The sequence below is a fragment of the Podarcis filfolensis genome, assembly GCF_964270895.1.
Source record: "Podarcis filfolensis genome assembly, chromosome: 12".
NCBI lineage: Eukaryota > Metazoa > Chordata > Lepidosauria > Squamata > Lacertidae > Podarcis > Podarcis filfolensis.
In genome coordinates, this window is record NC_139614.1 from 17,828,431 (window position 1) to 17,854,090 (window position 25,660).

A 25,660-nucleotide genomic window follows, 5' to 3' on the forward strand; every position below is an offset into this window, starting at 1 on the left:
GAAAAATTAAACTTTCCTCCTTGTGTACTATAGGGTCCTGATTCAGATCACCCAGTACTTAGTTTTGAGTTAAAAACAAAACTATAGAGAGGTGCACACACTAGGTATGTAACCTGATGTGTAGTGTGAGCCTAACTTGTGAGAAGTCACAATCTTTGCTGAAGTGGCCTCATGGGAAGCACTTCATCATCAGAAAACACATGAAGATACACACACACACACACACACACACACACACACAAATTGTACAGATTTCACACACAATTATAATAATAGTTATAATCCCCCAAGGGCTTGCCCACCCATGAGACAAGGTGAGGTAACCTCCTCGGGCGGCAGAAGCCACAGGGGCAGCAGATCTGGCCTCCAAGAAATACATCGGCAGCTGCAGCGCACTCCTTGGAGGCCGGATGCGCTGCCCCTTCGAGAGTCACTCCCCAGTGCCGCCTCCACAATGGGCTCTCAACAAATAGAAGGCACTGCTCATCTCCTCCCACCAATAAGGAGGAAGCAGCAGGGGCTGCCCTCCAGGGGTCTCCTGGGCTCTGCACCCACGCAGCCTGATTCAGAGCAGGCTAGCAATTGGGAAACTTTTCCTGTTCTGGATTAGGTTGCACTCCCCTTTCCCAAGAGCTTAGGAGCACTCCTGGAACTGTCATTGTTTGTGGAGTCCCAGGTGGTCTCCATGGCAAAGGGTACCTACAACCAACCTCAGCAGGTAAGTCCACTGTGCCCTTTCCTAGACAACAAAAGCTTGGCCACTGTGACTCATGAGTGGCTCACCTTACTCTCCTGCAATTTATACTGCCTTAGCAGAATTCAGCTTCAGCTTATTGGCCCTCATCCAGCACTCCACTATGCCCAGTTGGGCTGCAATAGAGTTGCAGTCTTTGACTGGCTAAAGCAGGCATAGGCAAACTTGGCCCTCCAGAAGTTTTGGGACTACAACTCCCATCATCCCTGACCACTGGTCCTGTTAGCTAGGGATGATGGGAGTTGTAGTCCCCAAAGATCTGGAGGGCCGAGTTTGCCTATGCCTGGGCTAAGGAGTGCTGCTCGTGGTGGAAGTAAGCATGCAACGTTTGCAAAACCATTTTCCTCACAGGAGTGATTTGCAGAAACACTCTCATGGCTAAAAATCACAACGTGGTAAGTGACCCTGAATAAATCATTTGTCCTTCACTAGACTGATCTGATCTACAAAGTATGCACAACTCTTATTTATATCAGTTGCACGTGCTAAAAAAATATTTGAAAGGAGCCCCCTTAAGGGCAAAATCAGCTTTCATTTGAAACACCCAGTGACAATCACTTACACAATATATCCATCCCAATAGTAGGATGGAAATCAGGGAGATATTTATGGAATTCCCACAACGTCCATTCATATAATAGGAGAAAATAATGGTCTTATTAACTCTGACATCAAAAGTAGTGTGTGTTTTCCTTTTCCATTAGTTTTTGGCACTCAGTTGCTGGCATTAGACTTCAGTACAAGAAGCCATAGGATTCATAACACTTATCAAACCATTTGCATTATATTCACTTTCAAATCCCAGTGATGTTAATTTTGTTGACAAGCAGTACATGTAGGAATAGGTGGTGGGATTTTTTTAATGTCAGACTAAGGTCTAGCTTTTGGCTGCTTTTGCCTGCCTTGCTTGCATAACCCTAAAGGTCTAATGTTATTTAATTTTAAGTAAATGGTAGAAGATTACACACACACACACACAGTAATAATACAACTTTCCTATAGGGAGGAATGAAGCATGTGTTTGCTTCAGGGAGTTTACAGTGACAGGATTTATCACAAGTTTTTTGAACCAGATAATTATGTTTGATAGCACATCTGGCAGCATCATAAAAACTTGAAATCCTAAGCTATTACACAGGAATTACTTTTGTAAATCATTTATGAATATTACCGATGTAAGCCTATTCTGCGTGTAGAAACAGTGACTCAAGGACAAAGAGGATGACAACGATTTCCCTTTGTCTTCGGGGCTCAACTGACTGTGTAACTGGCTCATCCTTTAAAGTCTGAGGTGCTTAATAAGCAGTTGAAAATAAGTGGATGCAACTCAAGACTAGTTTTCGTTATGCCCTAAAATATGCAACAAGGACACATAATTGATAGACAAAGCAGGTGGCGGGCATCCCCTTTCCCCGTGGCATATCTTAAGTAAAACTTCGCTTTAAAGTGCCGCATTTTATTCTCACTGTAAAGCACACCTGAACATACAACAGGAAAACATATCATTAAAATTAATTATGACCGAAAGCCGTTACCCAAAGGGATCTGTGTAACCTATAATATTCACTTTCACTCCCAAAAAGGGAGCTTTGTGTTCAAACTATTAAGAAATACTGCCTACACTTCAGTGGAGAGATTTGTAATTGCTCAGATGTTTGCATGGGTCTGTCACACACACAGGGAGCTAATGAATGTACTACGAAGTTTGTGTGAATCGTCTCTTTCTATTAAAATGAATGAGAAAGTCATTCTAAAATGAGGGCCACCAAGCATCCATGAAAGTCTGACTCAAAACAGATCACTGGACTGGGGATTTGAAGGGTGGAAAGGTACCGAGACTATTTTTTAGCTACAACAGACGGCTGCCTATTGGTGGGTTCATTAATGGTCTGCTGACTATGGGTGGTTTCATTCATACCTACAAGATGAAAACTGAGATGCAGTGATGGGCAAGTATCCATCATTGCAAGGATATGTTTTTTGAATATAGAATTTTAAAACAGAAGGTAAAATTTTAATATCTTACATGAAATAAACATCACCAAATCTAGATACGATAAGGAAAGCATTAATAACTTCAAAACACATCATAAATCACCATTTAAACAAAAATTAACACTCAACAGATCCCCATATCATAAATATGGATCTGTCCAATATGGGGGAAAGAGGAAAAAGAAAAACCTAGCTTTATTCAGCCATTGTTCACAATTTCATGAGACAGTACCGATCCAACAATCTCTGACCTTCCTCAACAGTCTTAATAATAACCAATCTAAAAGGAAGTTCCCACTGTGAAGAAAATGTGGCATCCCTAGAGAGTCAGTGGACCACACAAGGTGAGTGAGGGACGAGTGGGATGGACTATCACCAGGACCCAGTTGTATACCCTTCTTCAGATGTACATATTGAACCTACCTGAAACTCAGTCCAAAGGATGTTCAGTTGATAAGGAGAGGAAGTCAACATTAGTTCAATGACGGTGGGCAAGGTGAAGATTTTAGGTGCCACATTCAAACAAATACCTCCTCCAAAATCACTGGCTATCATATGCAGGCTTATTTTTATTTTCTAAATGCTGTGTTTGCATAAACTCTGCCTGTTTCTCAATTTTCCACATCCATTCTAACAGACCCAGATATAAGATATGACGAGAGTATGATTTTTCTTTAAGCAGCAGCACCATTTTCATACTGAGCCAATGTCCTACTGATCACAAGAGGCCTAATTTTTCAAGTCCTCTCCTACATTATCTTCCCCTTTGCTTGCATCTTACTCAGAAAACTACCATTTCAATTTTTTAAACAAAACATGGATTTATATGATTATAAAAATGTGAGGGGTAGGATGAGGGCAACCAGGCCCCCTGCGTACTTATTTTCAAACCTGCTTTGGTTAGAAAGAGTTTTATTCTGAAAGAAGCACAGTGTTCCATCATGCATACTATTGAATAAACCAGGAGGTTGCTAGATACCAGCCTTTGCTTTGTTAGTACTCTTCTTGGCCAACTAATCATTCTGGAATACTAATGTTCAATCTGACCACAGTGTTTCTTTTATTACTTTAACATTAATTGATAGCTCACCTTTATGAAAAGGTAATATTTTTCCTCCTATCGACCTTTATAACATTTTGACCAACCTCATAATTATTAAGTATTTTTCTAATGTTAACGTGAGATAAAAACAGAAGTTAAGTCATAAAGGTTGAGGTTAAGAAGTCAAACCCATTAGTATAATCGGTGGAACTAAATCTCCACCACAGATCTGTTTCTGTAGGCCACTTATGCTTCTAAAATTAATCTACTCAAAAGCGCTTGGAGGTGACTTGTGATAAGGCTTCTATTATTTGTCTGAATGATCAATGGGCTGAGATATGCGCAGGCTGCCCTTTCTATAGCCAGACATTGCATCAGAAAAAGAGGAAGCTTCACTCTGAACTTATACAGCAGGCATATAAATTTATAGAAATTAATTAAGAGAACAAACTAGTAACATGAATGTACTCCCACAATCGGCTGTATATCTCAGGCATAGGCAAACTCGGCCCTCCAGATGTTTTGGGACTACAACTCCCATCAGCCCTAGCTAACAAGACCAGTGGGCAGGGATGGTGGGAGTTGTAGTCCCAACATCTGGAGGGCCGAGTTTGCCTACGCCTGGTGTATCTGCTTGTGTAGAAATCATGGTCTAAGATAACCATGGAGAAATCATGGTGGGACCATGTCAGCCTTCTTTAGACCAAAGCCCTGATAAGCTTTCCCTAAAGACAATATATCATGGGGCAAGGAATAACAAGGTCACAAGTAATGCAGACAACCATACGACCCATTCAAACTCACTGATGCTAATCCTCTGATCTGGTTATTTAGGAACACAGCAGGCTGCCTTATCATCCCGCTCAGTATTGTAAACACCGACTGGCAGTAGCTTTCCAGGATTTCAGACTCAGCCCTACCTGAAGATGCCAGGGAACCCGGGATCTTCTGAATGCAAAGCTGGTGCTCTCGGACAGAGCCACACTGCCTTTTTTCCCCCTTCTGGCACTTGCCAAGGCAATGAAGGAGGCGAAGGGGAGAACCTGTTCCCCTAAATCATTTCTACCAGCAAAACTGCTTCAGGATTAACAAAAGGATACAGGCTCAGATTCTAGTGCCTTGGAGTCACTTTTACTAATAAACAAAGATATGGCTTTTCAGGCAGAGCTGCTCAAAGCCTAAGCAATGGACTGCTGCATATCGTTATGCGGTAGGTAATTTGGCGCCATCCCACTATTGTTGAACTACACCTCACATTAGGCCCAGCCAGCATGGCTGATGTTCAGGAATGGTGGGAGTTAACAGTTCAGCAACATTTGTAGGGCACAACACTGGTGCCCTTGTAAGAGCTTCTTCTTTAAGCCCATCCCCTCCAAAACTAGCTAGTAGGGAGCCTCCTTTCAAGCAATATAAAATGTCATGATACTCTGCTGTCTCGGTCTACTGGATTATATATATTTACTGGAAACGGGGCATCATTCTTTTGAAGAGCAGCATTAGTTAACTTTTACAGAATTAATGCTACTAGGACTACTGGACTTGATGCTTTGTGCCCAATGTGGTTGGGAATGTTAGACTAGGACCAGGAGATCCCAGTTCGAATCTCCATTCATCCATGAACTAGACAAGTCAGTATCCTTCAGTTTACTTTGCCTCACAGGTTTGTTGTGAGGTTCATATTATTTATTTATTTTTAAATAGTTGTAGCCCGTCTTTCCTCATGGTTTCCAGGTGGCTTACAAAAATAGTAAAAACAAAAACTAAAAAAAAGCACAAATAAAAACAGCAATATATTAAAGGAACAAGAAAAACAACAACCAAAGCTGGCAATAACAATTTCAAAGCAGCTGCGGAGGCACTAAACTTCATAAAAATGCAACGTAAAAAATTCAGAAGGGTGCCGCATGATTATGATTGGCAATCAATTTTTTAAAAAAACAGCTTCAAAGTGGTTTTGGAAATAAGAAGGGCTTCATGCTATCATGGAAGGCCAACAACCAGAAAAGTAATAAATATATCAGAATAAATCTGCAGGCTAAGCCAAGGGTTATCTGAATAAGCAGACATCATCACACCTACAGAACAACATACCCTATTGTTTTGCTTTCTGATGGATTCCTAGGCCAAAGCATCTATTGCACAAGTTTTGAGAAATGAAACATAAAATTTCAAATAGATACACATGGCTGCCTTCTGTAAATTGTTTTTTTTTTTTAAAATAAGATTAACAACAAGCCAACTTGCATGACCTTCAATGCAGAAAGCATGAAAGAAGAATCAGAACTTACTTGCTGGTGATGGGGTGCTGCAGCCGCTGGTTGGCGGGTTGCCTTGAATGCCATGCAGAGTCGAAAGGGAGAGTCCACCAATGACAGGAGGGAAAAGTAATGGGTACGGCGGAGCTGGGTAATGAGTCATGTGTCCATTGACTGTTGGTACAGGACACGTACGGCTGCTGGTAGACATGGTAACGCCTCAAAACAGTGGAATGCTCAGGACCATTACTCCGCAGAAGAAAGGAAGGAGGGTATCAAGTCCGGCGATGCAGCATGAGAAAGTAACTCATCAGATGATTCTCGTTTTTTCCTCACTGCTGAATTCTTCCAGTCATCTTCCTGGTACATTCCTGCTGTGATGGCAAATCTCTCTCGAGCTGCTTCTTTTTTTTGGAAAAAAAATGTATGTGATCACATATAGGAGACTGTTCAGTTCCAGTATCACACCCTTTTTCTTCTTCCTGGAGTGGAAGTTTCACTCTACAGTTGGTTGCTGAAGTATCCTGCAGCAAGAGGAAGGAGGAAACAACCTGAAATAAATAAGAAAGCCTAGCAACTTTGCAAATTAATCCCTTGATTAATTCATTTCCATGAGCTGCTGAATTAGGCCAGCAGACCCTTGAGTGAAAGGGAAGGAGAAAAAGCATTCTCCACACAGGTGATTCCATAATTCTATGAACTGAGATGTGTAAAATGTTACTCAAGTCACTCAGCATTTCATGACCGCTGAGCGCATCCAGTTCTCCTTAGGCTGTTGGAGTCCCCTCTAGAATTCTCCCCTCAAAAGTATTGATATTTCTTCCAAAAAGACACCACACTAAAACACCACTATGTCATATTTTCCTCTTGGCATGGTGGGACCAATATAAACCTAAAAGAAAAAATCTCCACAAATAAAAGACAGATCCTATCCCACAAAGAGGTCACACATACACTGGCCTCAGCCCAGTACACATGAAGGAGGGTCTCTACCCCCATTGTTATGCCCGGACACTGAGGTCCAGCTCCAAGGGCCTTCTGGCGATTCCCTCACTGCGAGAAATGAGGTTACAGGGAACCAGGCAGAGGGCCTTCTCGACAGTGGCACCCTCCCTGTGGAACGCCTTCCCCTCAGATGTCTAGAAAATAAACAACTTCCTGACTTTTAGAAGACATCTGAAGGCAGCCCTGTTTAAGGAAGCTTTTAATGTCTGATGTTTTATTGTATTTTTAATATTCTGTTGGGAGCCAACCAGAGTCGCTGGGGAAACCCAGCCAGATGGGCAGGGCATAAATAATAATAATTGTTGTTGTTGTTGTTGTTAGTTGTATCATCAACAACCACTATTACCACTGATACTTCATTCTGTTTCACCTCCCTGTTTTTTTTTTGTTCTTGTCCCCACAACAGTCAGGTAGCATTCCATGGCCTCTGAGCATAGTCATTCCTCCTTGTTCTGCTTCCGAGTCAATAAATAAATTATAAAAACCCTGTAGGGTTTGCTTGACTAATGATAAACCAAAACTATCTTGCAAATCTTGGGGTTCCCCTGAGTCTGCTGATGCCTCCCCATGGGTGCCATTTTGACTACATAAGCAATGACACTCATCTCTGAATATCAGCAAAAAGAGCATACGATAACATAAGGCACTGATCACACCCCACTTGGGATATTATTTCAAACATGAAAGCTGTGAACCAATTCTCAGAGTCATTTGACAGCCAATCCCTTTTCCCAGGGATCTCTGATAATTGTAGCTTTATGAGGGGAGCAGGGGTCTCCTAACAACTTTCAGCACCTTTAACTCCCAATATTAGGGGAAGCCATGATGGTTAAAAGAGTTATGATATCACTTTAAATGTATGGTGCAGATGAGGTCTATCTGAAATATTCACAGGGATAGAAGTTTCAGCGAAACAAAAACAGCAGCAAATCAGCCCTGCAACAATAAAACCAAATGAGAAATTAGGTGATGATGGCCAAACATCCGAATGTAAAAATTCTGTATTTTGTTTCACTTTTCCTTTTCATCAAACTGAAGTGCGATGAATGTACTGTGTGTGTTTTTAATCTATGGTGCTTAAAAAGAGGGGCCTGTTAGGATCGAAACCTAATTTTTTCTCCTAAGATTGTCAATTTGTCCCCCCTCTAAAGCATCAGCAAGGACCACCCTGGAAATGAGAAATAGATTAGATAGCAACAGGAACTCAAATGAGCAGTAATAACAAATTAATGTGAATCTGCCTCCCTGCCTGCCAAGTTACATAGATGCAGTGTTCCTCAGTCGGGAAAAGTACCAAAGGTTATTAGCTGCATTAAGTCCAGTAATGCTGTCTGTGGAGCTCTTCACATTTATAGATACAGCTGAAGTATACAATTATCTTCTACAGATTCTAGAGCCCTGTAATCATGTAATGATGCAGGCGTATCTTTAGGATTAATGGAGGCCCAACAGATGCTCAAGGAAGCTCACTAGCCCTATTCAGTTGTTACTTGCTCATACAATTAATGCTAATATGAGGGGAAGAGAAAGCGAGAGGCCTTGCCTCACTGTTGGGTCTTCACTAGCCTTGCCTCCCCATTGTCCACACTCTGGGGCAGAATGTGAGGTGAGATCCCAGGGACTCCAGCAGACTTCCAAGCCGGACTTCCAATCAGCAAGCAATGTGAGAGCAAAGATAGGCAGGTTAACCAGGTCGATCAGCCAGGTAAGCAGGCATGATTCTAGGAAGACAAGCAGGCCAGGTGCCAAGAGGAATCGGAAGGAAACGCAAACCAAAGATGAGCTGGAGGATTAAACCAGCAGCACCCGCTACCTGAAGAACTTGAACTTCAGGTGCATGCCGGGATTACCTAGGATGTATATTAAACAGTTCCATACCCACCAGAATTCGTCCAATGAAAATAGGGATGCCCTATTCCACAAGAATAATAAATTTATTTTTTATACCTTGCCTATTTGACTGGGTTGCCCCAGCCACTCTGGGCAGATTCCAACATATATGAAAACATAAAAAAAAAAAAATTAAAAACTTCCCCACATAGGACTGCCTTCAGATGTCTACTAAAGGTTGCATAGTTACTTATCTCCTTTGCTCGGTGGGGGTGGTGTCACATAACAATACCCTCCAACATTTCTCTGATGAAAATAGAGACGTCCTAAGGAACGTCTTGAATTTTGAATTATGGTGCTGGAGGAGACTCTTGAGAGTCCCGTGGACTGCAAGAAGATCAAACCGATCCATTCTGAAGGAAATCAGCCCTGAGTGCTCACTGGAAGGACAGATCCTGAAGCTGAGGCTCCAATACTTTGGCCACCTCATGAGAAGAGAAGACTCCCTGGAAAAGACCCTGGTGTTGGGAAAGATGGAGGGCACAAGGAGAAGGGGACGACAGAGGACGAGATGGTTGGACAGTGTTCTCGAAGCTACCAGCATGAGTTTGACGGAACTGCAGGAGGCAGTGGAAGACAGGAGTGCCTGGCGTGCTCTGGTCCATTGGGTCACGAAGAGTCGGGCACGACTAAACGACTAAACAACAACAAGGAAAAGCAGGACATTCTGGGATCAAATCAGAAACCAGGACAGCTTCTGTAAATCCAGGATCGTCCCTGGGAAATAGGGACAATTGGAGGGTCTGCAGTCCTAGCAGCTGGTCAGTGAAAACACGTGGAATTGAGCCTGTTCACTAAAACAAGGCCGGAGAGGTTCAGCTAAACAACAGAATTCTAAAAAGATGCTTGTTGTCTACCTTTGAGGAGCAGATGGGAAAACTATTGATGGATCTTCCTGGCAACTAGAGTAGTAGGAGACTTAACATTTTAAAATGTTGATTGGTAGCCTCATTAAATCAATGAGACTGAGATGACAACCTACACACATTCAAAACAAATGAAGAGAGTGGCGGAAATCTACATATAAAGCAATTTCACTTGATAATAGAAATGAAATGATCCTTGCTAACTTGGCATAGGAGAAGGCCATGCTCTAACCATAATTTCACCACACCTTGGTACCAAAAAAGCGAAGCAGGTATGTGGTGGAAAGATAGAATACCAAACAAAGTCATCTCTACATTCAGTGCAGTTGCCCGAGTAAGAAATGTGGCTTGTGGCATATAATCAATGAAATTTACATCAAGGTCACCTATTCTGAATGATCAAGAAGTCCTGAAATAAATAAAAATGCTGCTTGTGAAACAATCATATTTCCAACTGCATTTCTGTTAGCCACAAACATGCAGAGCTAAGCACAAATTATCAAAATGTGCATAGCCAGTGGCTTTTTCAGCTACTTCAGAGGGAGGAGAAATGTCCCCGGGTTATGATCTATGCAGGCAGCACCTCCTGCACATCTGAATTTTAAAAATATTGTCTCTTTTTCCTTTTCTCCACATTCAGTACAAAGCACCAAGGTAGCATGTTTTAAACTTGTGCTGTCAAAGCACAAATAAGAGATCAAAAGAGATGATCTCAAATTCTTACCTGTGTTAAGATATAATTCAAAAAAGGCTTCTCAACCCCATTTACAACTAATTGGAGGACCCCTCTTGAAAGCAAGCGCTAACACGGCATGATTAACAGCAGTCTGCCCCAGCAGTTGCTTATGTTCAGCAGTCAGCATTCAAATGCTTCCAACTTCTGCGCTATGTGGAATGAGGGAAACGGAATCAGACTATGAGTAGACTTTTGTACTTACCCTTTGTCAGTATTGGATACACAATCAAGTCTTAAAGTGGAAGAAAACCACACTAAGGAGAATGTTTCCGGACCCCCTCCCCTTACAGTCTTGAAAATGGAAAGTGCAAGAAGGCTTAGATTCAGGATCTAGCATGGATGAGCAGGTGCCAGGTCCCAGGAAGGCCAATGAGAATGACATCAGACACCAACATTCCCTTGTCTTTCTTTTTAACTTTTTACTAGGGCAGTGGCTGCAGCTACCCACCATTTTCATCACTCCAGAATGCCTCTGGATTCTGCTACGTCAGAACCCAGATTCATTCTGGGGAAAAGAAGGTGGCAGTCAGCTACCACCCAAGTAAAAATATAAAAGAAAGGACTCCTGCTTATTGCACCTGGTAAGCTTACTGCGGACAAACGCCGGCTCCCTCAGCCCATAGAGCAAGATGAGCGCCACAACCCCAGAGTTGGTCACGACTGGACCTAATGGTCAGGGGTACCTTTACCTTTACCTAAGCTTACTGGAATAGGGGACTGGGTGGTCCCAGGGGTCACCATTCTTAGGGTCACCTCAAACCTGGTGCTGACCAAATGTACAAGCTCTTCTCTGTAACTCTTTCCACACTAATCACAAATGCTGGAGTGCAACATTCGCAGACTGACTTGTAGCTCTGTTTTCTAGGTGCAGAATGAAGAGGCCTACGTCTTCAATTCAGAATTAACACATCATTTCATTCTGTGATAAGTAAGGAAGTGAGAATGAAAGAGGCAACTGTGACTATACATAAGATTACTTACCAGGGTTCTGGCATAAAGGAGAGGGTTGTTCGTTTCTGTATGTCTTGTTATATTAAGTTTCAATTTTGTGACTTTGTACAGTATGCATATCATTGAAAAACCAATTATATATTTTTAAGAAGTATTTAAGTAGCAAATGTCTTCCCCTCTCACCTGGTGACACCAGTATATCCAGAGTCTGAGTGGTTCAAATTTCAAAAGAGGCTTGCTCCACCCAACAAGTCGATTCTTCAGCCTGCTCTACAAGGTAAAAAAAAAAAAGAAGGGTAAACCAGATCAGTTTTAAGAAGACTTGCATCTCTGAAGACATGAATCATTGTGTTTGGGCTGGAACAGAAAAGTATCCAGAATGCCATAATGATGCAGAAACCTTGGGACACAGACCTGACTGGCCCCAAGTTATGGGAAAGGCTGAACAGCTCCTCTCTCTCTACTCTTCCACACCATCTCCCTCAACCAGACATCCATCCTACCTACTGGACCTTCACACTACTGAAATTGAGTTTAAGCTTATTGGCCCTCATCCAACCTATTATAACCAGATCCAAGCACTGAGTCAGCACTTTTACAACCTTGCTAGACTCTGATGACTAAATAGATCCTGGGTTACTTATTAACATCTGCTGCTTTCTGGTCCAGTTTGGCATGATCCTCTATTTGTTCTTCTCAAGGGTTGTTTCGGACTAGACTTACATCAGCACTGTCAAAAGACAAAGTCGCAAGTGACATCTCACTTAGGTCAAGAGGCAATGATTACTCTTTGGGGACATAAAAAGTGGATTGCGTAACTGAATAAACTTCCTACAGTTGTAAGCACACTTCCGCCAAAGAACATTATATTGAATTAAATGGGGCTTTTTACAAGGATTGTAATAGCGGCGTAAGAACAATTGCTCAAGAACATAAATTACTCATGGAAGCTGTGAGATCTATTTCTCTGGAGGTTTAAAATGACAGGCATGGCTAAGTGTCTGCCATAAAGTTAAGTATACAGCCCACTTCTCTGGAGCAAGGGGAACGGCCTAATGTTCCCTTCCATCAGTATTGCTATGATCCTGGGGAGTTACAGATTCCAATTCTGGGGAATCGTAGGTGGATGTGGGCTAAATTTAAATGATACCGTGCCTACACAGATACCTCTGAAAATAAAGATGAGCAGCATAGATGGCAGCAAATGACTATAAATTAAATTAATAAACTCCTTGAGCAGCAGCAAATGAGCTGTTCTTTTCCACACCACTGCACCAAAGATGGTTCTGAATGTAATGTTATTTTCCAGGAGATTTTATGCATAATTTATATAAAAATGTAGTAACAGAGAAACAACAACGAAATAAAAACCCAAAAGCAAAATGGGGGCGGGAGGCACGACACTAGTGACTCATATATATTTTTTACCAACAAGAAAGCAGCAAAATATTAGTACTCTTCTTCAGTATTTCCATAAAACCAGGGAAACATAGACAAAGGGTGTACAATATGCTATTTCCAGTATATCTGAAGGAGCATCTCCACCCCCATTGTTCTACCCGGACACTGAGGTCCAGCACCGAGGAGCTTCTGGCGGTTCCCTCACTGCGAGAAGCCAAGTTACAGGGAACTAGGCAGAGGGCCTTCTCGGTAGTGGTGCCCTCCCTGTGGAACGCCCTCCCACCAGATGTCAAAGAGAACAACAACTACCAGACTTTTAGAAGACATCTGAAGGCAGCCCTGTTTAGGGAAGCTTTTAATGTTTGATGTATTACAGTATTTTAATATTTTTTTGGAAGCTGCCTAGAGTTGCTGGGGAAGCCCAGCCAGATGGGCGGGGTATAAATAATAAATTATTATTATTATTATTATTATTATTATTATTATTATTATTATTATTTCACCTGGTAAATGTTTCTACTGTGTTCTGAAGCTGGTAATCTCTTCCCTCATTCCCATTCTCTCCGATGCAGTGCCTTACTGCAAGAGGCTGATTCAACGGAAAGTAAGTACAGACAGTGAAAGGAAAAGAAGGTATGGAGTCTGTGAGGAAAATGAGGCTTGAATACAGCCTGGGCTTCTGCAGAAGGTTGGTGCTGTGTAAACTGGCACAAGGCAGTTAGTGCAGAAGACATTGCATTCCTAGTTGGCATCCTGTCGATTAACTAGACTATAGCCCTTGCTACCTGGTACTCAAAAATAGTCTCTACATTTCAGATCTTTGCACTCAAAGACACAGAAGGCTATAAATAGGAGAATGGTGATGAACCATCCCTTGCAGCCCCAACTAGAAAGACAATATTTAAAAATTCCTTCCACCTTAGAGACCAACTAAGTTTGTTACTGGTATGAGCTTTTGTGTGCATGCACACTTCTTCAGATACACTGAAAGAAAGATAATGTAGAGCAGGGATGGGGAACCTCTGACCCATGGACCAACCTGGGCCCACCAGAGGGCCATTTCCCCCAAACTGGCCCATCAGCTGATGGCGCTGGTCATGTCAGCTGATGGACAAGAGGGCAGTGTTTAATCTTGGATTGGCTGTGTGATCCTGTTCCCAGTAGGGAATAAGACCACACAGCCAAGGCCGCAGGATTTAATCCATTCATCATCTCCATCCCTGTGCAAAAGTGCTATTTGAAGCAACTCATATGCAAGAGAATCACTTCAAAGAGGCTTTTGGAAATGCTTTAAGGCACCTCCAGTGCTGCTTGCTCAGATGGGAGAGTGGGGGCAAGTCTTCCCCCTCCTCCTTTAAGTCCCTTTTAAGTTTTAAAAGAGAAGCGTAGGGAGACTCAGAAAAGGCTTTGCTAGTCTCCTCCCACATCACTTTTAAGTCTTCAAGATTGAAGACTCAACGGGAATGGGGGGAGACTCGCAATGCCTTGACAGTCCGTTCCCCCTCCACCTTTAAGTCCCCAGTCTTGAAGACTTAAAAGGGAAGTGCAGGAAGACTTGGGAAAGGTTTTGCAAGTCTCCTCCTGCTTCCCTTTTAAGCTTCAGAGAATAGAATGCAAGGGATTTTGACAAATGGGTGCCTCTGCTCTCCTGTCAAATTTGGTCCACAAGACAGATCCTGAAGGTAAAAAAGCTTCCCCATTCCGGGCGTAGAGCTTATCACTTTTTCTCCAGTGGCCACAATTTATCCCCAACAACCATGGTTATGATAGTTCACAATCAACTTTATTGAAACAGATGTGCCTTTTGTGGATAAACAATAAACCAAACAATATTTATGTTGTATTTAATGTTCCATGTGATGAAGAAATTATGTTATTAGTTTCTCCACAAATCATATTTGATTCTGTGATATTGCATACTGTTTTTCTTGTTCAAAATGAAGTAACTGGATAAGCTAATTATGGTGGGAAAGGGTAAAAAAAGGAACGGGGGTTGGATATTGTCCTTCAGAGTGTTATGTTTCCTTTATTAGCATAGCTCAATGAAACTAAACAGAAAGAGCAATCTAATAACAAACATTCTTTGAGGGCTGTTAAGGGAGCAGAAGGACATCCAGTTATTGTTCAGTCCATCCCATTGGTCCATATATGGCTCAAAAGGTACAATAGAAGGAAACAGGAAACTGAATGGTCCATCTGCATTATCTTATTAGCGGCTAATGGATATCTGAGAGGAACACACATCTAATTCTGAAAGGTCTGTACCAATCTCCTAAGTAATAACTCTTAATTAGCAGATTCTGTTTATAGATGGAACTTAACATACCCTTTTGTCTCAAAGAGATGCAGGCATCTGGAAGGAGATAAGTGCTTCTTGAAGAAAAAGTAACAAGTGGGTATTTTTCTCATTCTCAAATAAAAGCTACTATAAATAACCAAAACAAAATCTCAGGCTAAAAGGAGAGAATGTGCATTTGAACTAAGACTACACGGATCAAATATGTACTAACCAGCCTGAAAGTTAGTACTTATACAAGGACTTAACATTTTTTTTTAATAAGAAAACTGATGGTTTCATTTTTTTAAGATGTCAAAGTCATTTGTAATAAGCCCTATTACAAATCAGAACAATAGCTGGTTTTAAATATGCTAAAAACCTCCCTTCTCCACCCTAATGCAACAGGGATGGCCAACTCCCAAGCGACTACAATCTACTCGCAGAGTTAAAAACTAGCAGTGATACCCCTTTTTGGGGGGTGCAGGGCAAAAATGTAGGTTTTTTTTAGAGGAGCCAAAGTTGTTGAGCTTCTTTGAGGGGAGCCAGTGATCTATCAGTGATCTACCACAGATGTCCAGTGATCTATCGGTAGATTACAATCTACCTGTTGGATGTGCCTGGATTATATGAATTAAAAGGGAGGCAACACCATGAATTATTTTACAGAAGGCAAGTCTGCAGTTCACATAGACTCCAAATGGATAAATTACCAAAGCATCCGAGCATGTGCTAAATATTTTAAGTACCTTTATATAATCAGGACTGATCCAATACATTCTGCTGCGTAAGGCGCGAGAGCAAATTCTGTCCCAATCTCAAGGCAGGACAGAAACTCTAATAACTGCTTCACAAAAATATAAGAGTAGCAATAACAGTAACAACAATAATAAGCAACCCTTTGCTTCCCATTCATGACAACCAAACCCAGCTGCACTAGGCAGCTGCCCCACTCTACCTAATGGTTGGGCCAGCAGTTCTGATTCTGGCACTCTGACATGGTTACAGCAGTTTGGCATTTGTGAACCATGAAGCATCTTTGCAAGTACTAAGAAATTTATTTTTTGTCAAAATTATTGACACTTGCTAAGGTGGGTGGGTTTTTTAAAAATTTGCTTGCCTAAGATTAAAATCTTTCCAAAGTGCTTATGCTTCAAATTGATTGCATCACAGAAAACGGCATACTAAAAAATCAGCAAACCTAACATGAAAAATGACAGGCAAAATGACACTAATTTATCTGCGTTTGCTCCTTAGCCCTGAGATATGCTGTGCCAGAAAAATACATACTTAACCATGTGACATCCAGACACAAAACATGCGGCTATACTTAAGCTGCAAAAATGCAGTGATGAAGGCACATGCAGATGCTGATCAAGGATTTAATGACTGCTAATCAAAACGGTTATTATACATAGATTTAATTTGTATTTTAAAATAATTTGAAAAGACAGAAGACTGAGATGTAAAGATGTGCTAAATTTCATAAAGTGGTTCTTGAACTTAATCCATTCCAGGAGTCTCCCAAAACCGTTCAAAAACCAAGGCACAGCCTCCAATTGGCTGCAGGAGCTTCCTGCACTCAATCGGAAGTCACAGACGTTCAGCTTCTGAAAAAGGTCTTTAAACTCACTTCCGGGTTTGTGGCATTTGGGAGCCAATTTGTTCAGGAGCCAAGCCGTTCGAGTACCAAGGTACCACGGTACATGATAAAGCTAAGACGTAATGTAATCAATAATGGTCCAACATACACCATTCCACAAACAGCACAATGAGTCTGATGGTTTTATCCAATGAAGTTGTCCCATTTATGCAAGGGCTTCCACTTATGCAATATAACTTTCCCTCTGCCTCTTCCCCAACACCCAAAACTGCTCTGGAGTTCCCCCAACTCCCCCAAAGCAGATTTTATGGAGGTGGGGCACATGAAGATAGGGTAAGATAGGATAGAAGAAGTTCCCTAGCTCAAGCAAAACTACTTGCTGAAATGGGACGCAGGTGGCGCTGTGGTCTAAACCACTGAGCCCCTTGGGATTGCCGATCAGAAGGTTAGCGGTTCGAATCCCCACCACGATGGAGTGAGCTCCTGTTGCTGTCCCAGCTCCTGCCAACCTAACAGTTTGAAAGCACACCAGTGCAAGTAGATAAATAGGCACCGCTATGCTGGGAAGATAAACAGCATTTCCATGCGCTCTGGTTTCCGTCACGGTGTCTCGATGTGCCAGAAGCGGTTTAGTCATGCTGGCCACATGATCCGGAAAGCTGTCCGTGGACAAACGCCGGCTCCCTCGGCCTGAAAGCGAGATCAGTGCCACAACCCCATAGTCGCCTTTTAATGGACATAACCATCCAGGTGTCCTTTACCTTTACTGGGACTATATTTCAGCCATCTTTCAGACACCAATAGACAAGAATCAGAAATAGATCTAAAAATTAAAAAGCAAAGTATTTATGTGCTTATAGAAGTACCGGGGAGGTAGGAGCAACCCTCTGCTTGCCCCCCAATCAATCAACTGTTCTGTTTTACTTTTCATAAACCCTCAAGAAGCATGCAAAGGACTCAGTTTCCTCAGAGGCCAGGTGGAGGAGCAGACAGAACCTTTTTCAAAGATGGGAGAGGACCACCAGGCGTCTTTTACTTCCCCTATGACTGTAAACTGAAGAAGGCACCACCAGCATACTGATGTTGTGAGCATCTTTTCCTGCCAGACTGAACCACAACCGCCATGAAGCCCAGCAGAAATTTGAAGCTTAATCCCCTTTATACCCTGCAGAAAAAGAAGCTGCCTGTCTCGCTACATCTTTGTCACATTACAAATTCTTGAGGGAAAAGAAGAGGAATTCGTTCTAAAGAGCAACCCTGTATACCCCATCCAACCCCCCAAAGTAAGCTTTTTCTCATTGCACAGGCGGAAGAGGGTGAAGCGTGCAAGCAAAACTGAAGGCAAGGGGGGTGGGTCTTGAAGTTCCCTAGCTCAAATTTGCTTTTGTATATGCGTTGCTACTAAATTGTAATAAGCGTGTATTAAAGACGAAATGCTTTTCCATTCAACAGTCTTTCAGTAAGTAAATTTGCAGGAAGCGCGCACACACACCAAACAGATGCACAAGCAGCTTGTGCATCCCTTTTTTCCATTTTGTGAGCAATGAACGGAGAGATGAGAAATTTTAGAAGTTGCACATCTCCCCATCACAATGCTGGCTTGTAGGTTTGGGGAGTCTCCAGGGAAAGCGTCCCTTGTGGGCCTCCCTCAGGCCACATGATGGCTACTGTGGCAGCTTTTCCTCTAACCTGCCTCTTTCCTTAGGCAGCAGACAAGCAGAAGGAGCTTCAGTAGATGCTTACTCACTCCCCCCCTCCGGGCCTTCTTTCAAAACGGGGCATATATGGCAGGTATTCAGGGGTGCGGGGACGGCATGGACCTTTGCAACTGACCGAGAAATGTGTCATAGTTGTGCCAAGCACTGTTTCTGCCAGATGGTGGTGGCATACCCTCCAAGCGTCCCAATTTTCCAGAATCAGTCTAGGAATTACAAAAGCCGTCCTGGCTTCTGATTTTATCCTGGGAAGTCCCTATTTCCCTTGCCAGCTCAAGGAGGAGGATGAGCCGGTGCTTGTCCTGATTAGAAGCAATGATGGCTGTGGCCGCAAATGGAGCATCCCATTGCCTTTCCTTATCCACTGCTGCTGGCCTCCTCCCTTGGGCAGCTCATCTGTTTAACTTTTATATGTTATTATTATTTAATACGATTCTAATGATTGTTGAATGTTACTTTTTGATGCAGGTTGTCTATTTTAAAGTTATGTTTTATTATCACATTTTTGTATTGCATTAGATTGTTATAAGATGTACATTTTTTGTTTCTTCAGCTTGTAAACCGCCTTGAGTATTGTAAGATAGAAATACAGTATACAAATTAAAAATGATGATGATGATCGCAGCTGCTGAAGAGAGAGGGCGAGGGGGAGAGGCTGCCACCGCCATGGCCCAGCTCTGTGTAATACACCAGCTCTGAAGAGCAGGCAGAGAGCAGGGCTGCACTGGGTGGGAAGAAAGGGGGAGCAAAGTACAAGGGGTATGTATGTATGTATGTATGTATGTATGTATGTATGTTTAAAATAAAGCTTTGTGTGTCTGTTCGTATCTAATCTTGCCCCTTTCTAAAATTTATTTATTGGTGCCTGTTTTTCTTTTTTGTAAATCTACCGTAGCGTAGCTTACCATCGGGATTAAGGGGTTTTCTCAGGACAGTGGAGGATGTGTGTGCTGTGTCCCGTGGACCCAGTGGCGTAGCGTGGGTTGTCAGCACCCGGGGCAAGGCAAGTAATTTGCGCCCCCTAACCCGTGGATTTGCGCCTCCTAACCCGTGGATTTGCCCTAACCCCAGATGTTGCGCCCGGTGCGGCCGGCCCCCCCTGCACCCCCCACGCTACGCCACTGCGTGGACCTCGCCCATCTTCTAATAGGAAAAGCTCTGTGGAGAGGGGAAGGGAGGACAAAAAAGGGGGGCAAGGAGGGTCAGATGGGGGGAGTCCCTATTTTCATCCAAGGAATGTTGGAGTGTATATGGTGGACCACCTTCCTACAAGGCTAGCAAATAATTGTGCATGCTGGTAACTGTTGTGGATTTCTTTGCAAGGCTTACTACAGTTCATCTAACTCTCCTTCCGCATTCCAGCAGGCACCTCACCACATCAACAGCTGGTGCCAGCCCTGCCCCTTTACTGCATTGCCACAGAAGGGGAGAGATGAACTGCTTTCCTATAGTACGCAAAACCTGCAAGAAAGTCATGTGAGTACTTCAAGCCCTAGCCATGTTTGCAGGATGCACCAGACTGGGGACTTCACCACATTTAATTGGATTAAAACAAAACAAAGTCATCCTGGACATTTTACATCCTACTTAAAGGAAACAATAAACTTTCCCACATTAAGAACTTCATAAAAGAGTTTTATTGAAAGTATTTCGTGCTTTGCTTTGCAAGGGAAACTCTACTATGCAATCACTATCTACTAAGAAATGTCTGTGCATCTTACACTGCCCCTAGCTCTTTCTGTTTGCATTCCATATTTCTTGGATTAGTCATCCATGGCCCAGCATAGTCTGGAAAGAAAAGATAAATGTACAGGTCAAGCGATGGGTTAACAATTTTACTGTTTGCAGAGCCCCAAGAAGTCAGATACAGCAGAGCTAGATTGTGTTTACGTAACGGATAAGTGGTGGATTTCCTGTGCAGTCACTTCCAAAAAACACCCTGCGAGGGAATGCACTATAATTACCTCAGCAGAGACCAGGCTATCTCCTTCTAACATACAAGACTGTGATTTTACTGTATGGCTGCAATTAAGTAAACTGTAATACGCACAGACAAGTCAATCTTGTTTTCTGAATTACATTGCTCCAGGAGTGGAGAACCTGAAACCCCCCCAGAAGTTGTTGAACTATAATTCCCATCAACCCTAACCATAAGCTATGCTAGGAAAGCAATGTTCTGAAAAACACTTTCCTCTTCACCGCACTGGTACACAAAATCAGGGCCAAGTTGTGAGCCAAGTACATAGTAAATGAGACCATATGCAGGTCTTTGAACATATCCGCTAATCCCATGTGCTTAATGTGTCTGATTGGTTGTGCAAATTGGCTTTGGTTTGCTAGGAAAGGTTGGCTGTCCAGTAAGAGCACATATGACTGCCAATAATTATGTATATCCAATAGCAGGCTATAGAGGAGGATCTTGGATTACATCTTGGGGGTGAGAGTGGGATCTGTAAAATTCAGCAGAAAACTTGGTTTATTAAAAGTGACAGAATTGATGGGTGAGATGTAGCCATCCAGGTAGGAATATCCTTGTGCATCATGTGCTCAAAGACAGACAAACAAGGAAGAGGTGTGACCCAGGGTGGAGCCAGTGTGGCAGTCTTGTCCCTTAAAAGACCTGGAGGCTTACATGGACCATCAACTTGTGCCTTTATATTATACATTTAGGCGGTTCTCCAGGGTTCTTTGTAGGTATCTCTCAAAGTTTTGGTTTAGTCCCTAATGAGCATGGGCCCCATTCTTTTCTGCTACCTTCTGGGGGATGCCACTCACACAGAAACAAGACAAGGACAATCTGGCAGAGAAGAAAGGTCTAAACCTCAAAGCACAGTGCTGTTAAGCCTAGATCGCCTATTGAAACCCTTTCTAGAGATGAGTGTCTGGTGGTCTAGTCTCCTGGAATGGAGAGAATAGGTATGGGCAATTGACCCTGCGAAGGTAGATAAAGCCAGGCAGAATGTGAATACAGTTGTATAATGCTTCCTGGAGGTGTATGGGTGATGGCGATCAGTCACCAGCATTCAGGCAGATGGAGTCTACCTCTTACAGCCAGGCAACATCTAGTTGGCTGAATTGGTTGCAGCTATATTAAGTTTGGAAGGAAAATATTTGGCAGGCTCCATAGCCTACTTAGGGAGAAGGCTCATAAGGGATTCTAAGGGTGTGGTTTTATGTCATTAGCCCCAGCCACATACTCAGGCTGCTAGTGGAGTCCACAGGAGCACAATAGATCTAAATGCCAAGCAGATCTCTGAAGGTTGCCCTGGCATGCACGCAGGTTGCCCCATAGCGGGTTCCTTGTCCTGTGCCACACCAATGCATTGCATCATTTTCCAACTACTCATTACTCCTGTGCAACATGGATCAAAGATCATCACAAAATGTGTGGATCGTAAGTGGAATTTACAGCTGAATTCCAGGTATGTGTAAACTCTAAAATCCAGTTAATTGTGTGGTTAGAGTACCAAAATAATATTTCCCATTAGACACAGTGGCTCAGCTCAGTTCATAGCTCCCCTCAAAGGCAGAAATTACCATATCTATGTAATAAAAGGCTGAGAAACCAAATTCAAAATATGTTGTTGACTATCTGCTAAGATCTGAGCCCTGAATTTAAGGTCAAGGGCAGAGTTTAGCCAATAGTGAAGGGTCCAAATGTTCCCATTTTCCTCTTGTTTTCATTTTTTCTACCCTACCTTCTTGCCCATCTCCTAGGTTACTTTTTAGCTTTAGCCTTCATCTCACCTCCCCCAGCAGTTATTTTAATATTTCCAGTTTTTATTTATAGAAAAATATTTTGTAACAAAAATTTGAGTAGACAGTTGTTTTCATCCTTAATATGTTCTAATGTATTTATCATGTTAAATCCTATAAACTGTGCAATCCTATACATTTTTCAATTTCCAGTTCCAGGACCTTCATTTATTTGCTCTTGGGCATTTCCATCAATGTAATAATTCTGCAGGGTGAGCTGGAGAGATCAGTGGGTTAGTAGTGAGTATGAGAATTTATTATAAAACCTGTTCTCTCTCTCCATACACACACCTCTCTTGTTTCTCGTTGAAGGAGCAATAAGGAAGTAATGTTAGGAGAGAACAACCATTAACTGTGAGGAGAGAAAATTAAGGCAAGTAAAACAGCCATTTAACAATCAATAATTTGCCTAACAAGGAGCCAATAAAACAATTGCAACATGCAAATAATACACTAGAAAAATGTAGCAGTTCTGAATCATCCGCAACCATTGCAAAATCCTATCAGTTTGGCTATAAAGACAAAAAATGCACTAAGCACAGGTTTCAAAATCCCATTTCTACAACATGATGTATTAAGCAGGCCTAAATGTCATCTAGATAATGGCTGAGGTCAACAACACCTGGCAGATTTGGGAATCTGCTAAGGCTTCACCACTTTAGACATGGCCTTGTGCTCCAAGTGCTGCTGGTGAGCCAAGTCCAGCTGCCATTTTATTTGCCGAAACAGTTGAAGAAAATGCCGAAACAGTTGAAGAAAATGCTACATCAGCATTATAGGAAATGAGAATGGCAAGCTATGCCCAGCATCCTGGCACTACGTGGAGGGCTGCTGTCGTCACCTGACATCACCGAGGAAAGGGTCCATGGCAAGGCAACTACCTGGAGAATACCTGTAAGTTAATCAATTGAAAGAGAACCTGTAAAGGAAGTGCAATTGCATGCCCCAAAGTGGAAAAAATGTGTAATGTTTCAATGCTTGCTAAGATATGGCAATGGTGACAAGTAAGTCAGAAATATTTTTCAATGGGGAACTAGACGAGTACAAGGAAAGAAATGGAAGCTGCTTATAGGAATGATGATGTGATCGAGAACAACAAAATGTCGGATACTTTACTGTGCACAATGGTTTGTGCATGTGGCTTATCTGAAAGGGGAAAGATAAACGACACATGGAGAAACCTGCAAATTGAACTGTGAACACACTAATGCCGTGAACAGAGGAATTTTCTACGAACCATCGGACGATAGGAAGCGTTGAAACCTCCAACAAATCAACGGAACTCACAAAATGGAAGTGAGGAAATTCAACCAATCCTAGAAAGGGGTGAGGACTCATTTAAACTTGTAAAACTCTCTCTCTCTCTCTCTCTCTCTCTCTCTCACACACACACACACACACACGGGTAGCAAGCATGATGCCCTCTAGTTGTTTTGGAGTACAATTCCCAGTGTTCCTGACAAAGCCAAATGGGGCTCATGGAATTGCACTCCCAAACATCTGGAATGCCCCACATTGACCTTACCCTATTATTAGAAATACATTCTTTGAAGGCTGTCAGCCCAGTTTATGAGTACGGAATATTAGATTTCAGCCTGAGCAACTCCAACATGTTGGACCAGCAAGTACTGAAGAAATTAAGACCGCTTAGTTGGCTAGAACGTGGTGCTCATACCACCAAGGTTACAGATTTGATTCCCATAAGGGTCAGTTGCATAGTCCTACATTGCAGAGGTTGGACTAGATCACACTCAAGGTCCTTTCCAACTCTATGATTCTAATAAAAATGCATGGGAATTTGTTTTATATACATATATAATTTGAAGTTCTGGCTTTCTTCAGAAGCCCACTATACATTTTTAAAAGAATAGCTAAGAAAAAAAATAGAACCAAAAAACACGTACTTCAGGGAGCCAAGACATAAAAGCATGAAAGGAGGTAGTGTGGGAAAGATTTGTATGTTTCCACATCAACACTTATGTAAATAGCAACCAATTACTGGTCTGGCTTGAATTCTTTCCCCAAAATAATGGAAAATGTACAATCACAGAGACGGAAATTGCTTTTGCTTGGGTGTTTAGCTGGTTCCTCTAACTTTTCCGCTGGAGAAAGTAGACTACTGTAATTCACTGTATGTGGATTTACCCATGCTTTACACATATTTCCCTATTCCTGGCTGCCTATTACTAAAGAGCCAAGTTGAAGGTTTTATTGGCATTTGAAGCTGTAAACCATGTGGGGATCAGGATAACCTAGGAGTCTGCCTCCCTTGTGGTATGGACCCAGCCCATCTTCAAGGTCTTCTGAGGAGACTCTGCTGACCATTCACATATTAAAGATTTTACATCACCAGTGTAGATTATCACTTGGTGATCATGCCTTCTCAACAAAAGCACCCACCCACCGGAATGCCCTCTCTCGGATAATTCATGGAGACAGTAATGACCTTTAAATTTCTATTTAAAAAAAAAAACCAAACCACTGTATGTTTATCCAGGCTTCCCTCAATCTTTCGTTTTGTTTTGCACACTGCTCAGTTTTATTTCTGAAACACAGTTCTGTTGTGGCTTTATCTTATTTTTAAGGATTTTTTGTACGATAAATATTAATGCTTTTATGCTAACTCCTTATATATATATTTATTATATTAAGCAGTATAAACATGTACAAATAAACCAGTAAGTTGGCTAAATATAATTGCATTGATTCTTATATCGTCGGGGGGGGGGGGGGAGTCAATCCATTATCTCTATGGCAATCAGGATGCAACACACATTTGTTTGCATGAAAATGGCTCCATATGCTTCCATTTGTAAAATGCAAGAGTAAGCGAACAGTGTGATATTTTCAATGGTCTATTATTTAGATAGCCTTGGCAACTGATCTAATTTATGATTAAGATTTGAGATATTTATAACACTGCTTTCAATTTCATAAAAGCCAACCCTACATACAGTGGAACCTCGGGTTATGTACCGTCCTCCTTGTGAATACTTCAGGTAACAAGCTCCGCTAACCCTGAAGTAGATGCCCCTTGTTGCGAACTTTGCCCCGGGATGCGAGCGCAAGTTGCGCGCTGGCGGCGCGGCAGCAGCGGGAGGCCCCATTAGCGAAAGCGCGCCTCGTGTTAAGAACGGTTTTGGCTTAAGAACGGACCTCCGGAACGAATTAAGTTCCTAACCGGAGGTACCACTGTAAATATACAGAGTGAGTCTTTTAAAAGAGGCCCCATGGAACATGTGTACTCTGTATCCACAGGGCCTCTTTTAAAGGACTCACTCTGTATTACCAAATCTCATTACCTTTTATTTACACGAACTACAAATACGCATGAGAATAAGCCAACTGCATTACAACTACTCAGGGGCACACTGTACTGGACCCCGAGGGGATAAAGGGCACGGGGAGCAGGAACA

The 25,660-nt window shown here is 42.3% G+C and overlaps 1 protein-coding gene across 12 annotated transcripts in view; it reads right to left on the bottom strand.

The window, feature by feature from the left end:
- RARB (retinoic acid receptor beta) overlaps nt 1-25,660 on the bottom strand; it is a 341,400-nt gene that overhangs the window by 203,319 nt on the left and 112,421 nt on the right. For 7 of the 12 annotated variants that reach the window (XM_083578114.1, XM_083578115.1, XM_083578116.1 and 4 more), the window contains 2 exons: nt 11,678-11,764; nt 6,080-6,570 (listed from right to left, as the gene is read on the bottom strand). In XM_083578114.1, the coding sequence (XP_083434240.1) occupies nt 6,080-6,257 (178 nt within the window). In that variant the 5' untranslated portion in view covers nt 6,258-6,570; nt 11,678-11,764. The remainder of the gene's footprint in view (nt 1-6,079; nt 6,571-11,677; nt 11,765-25,660) is intronic. The other 5 variants (XM_083578112.1, XM_083578121.1, XM_083578111.1 and 2 more) reach the window with 1 other exon arrangement.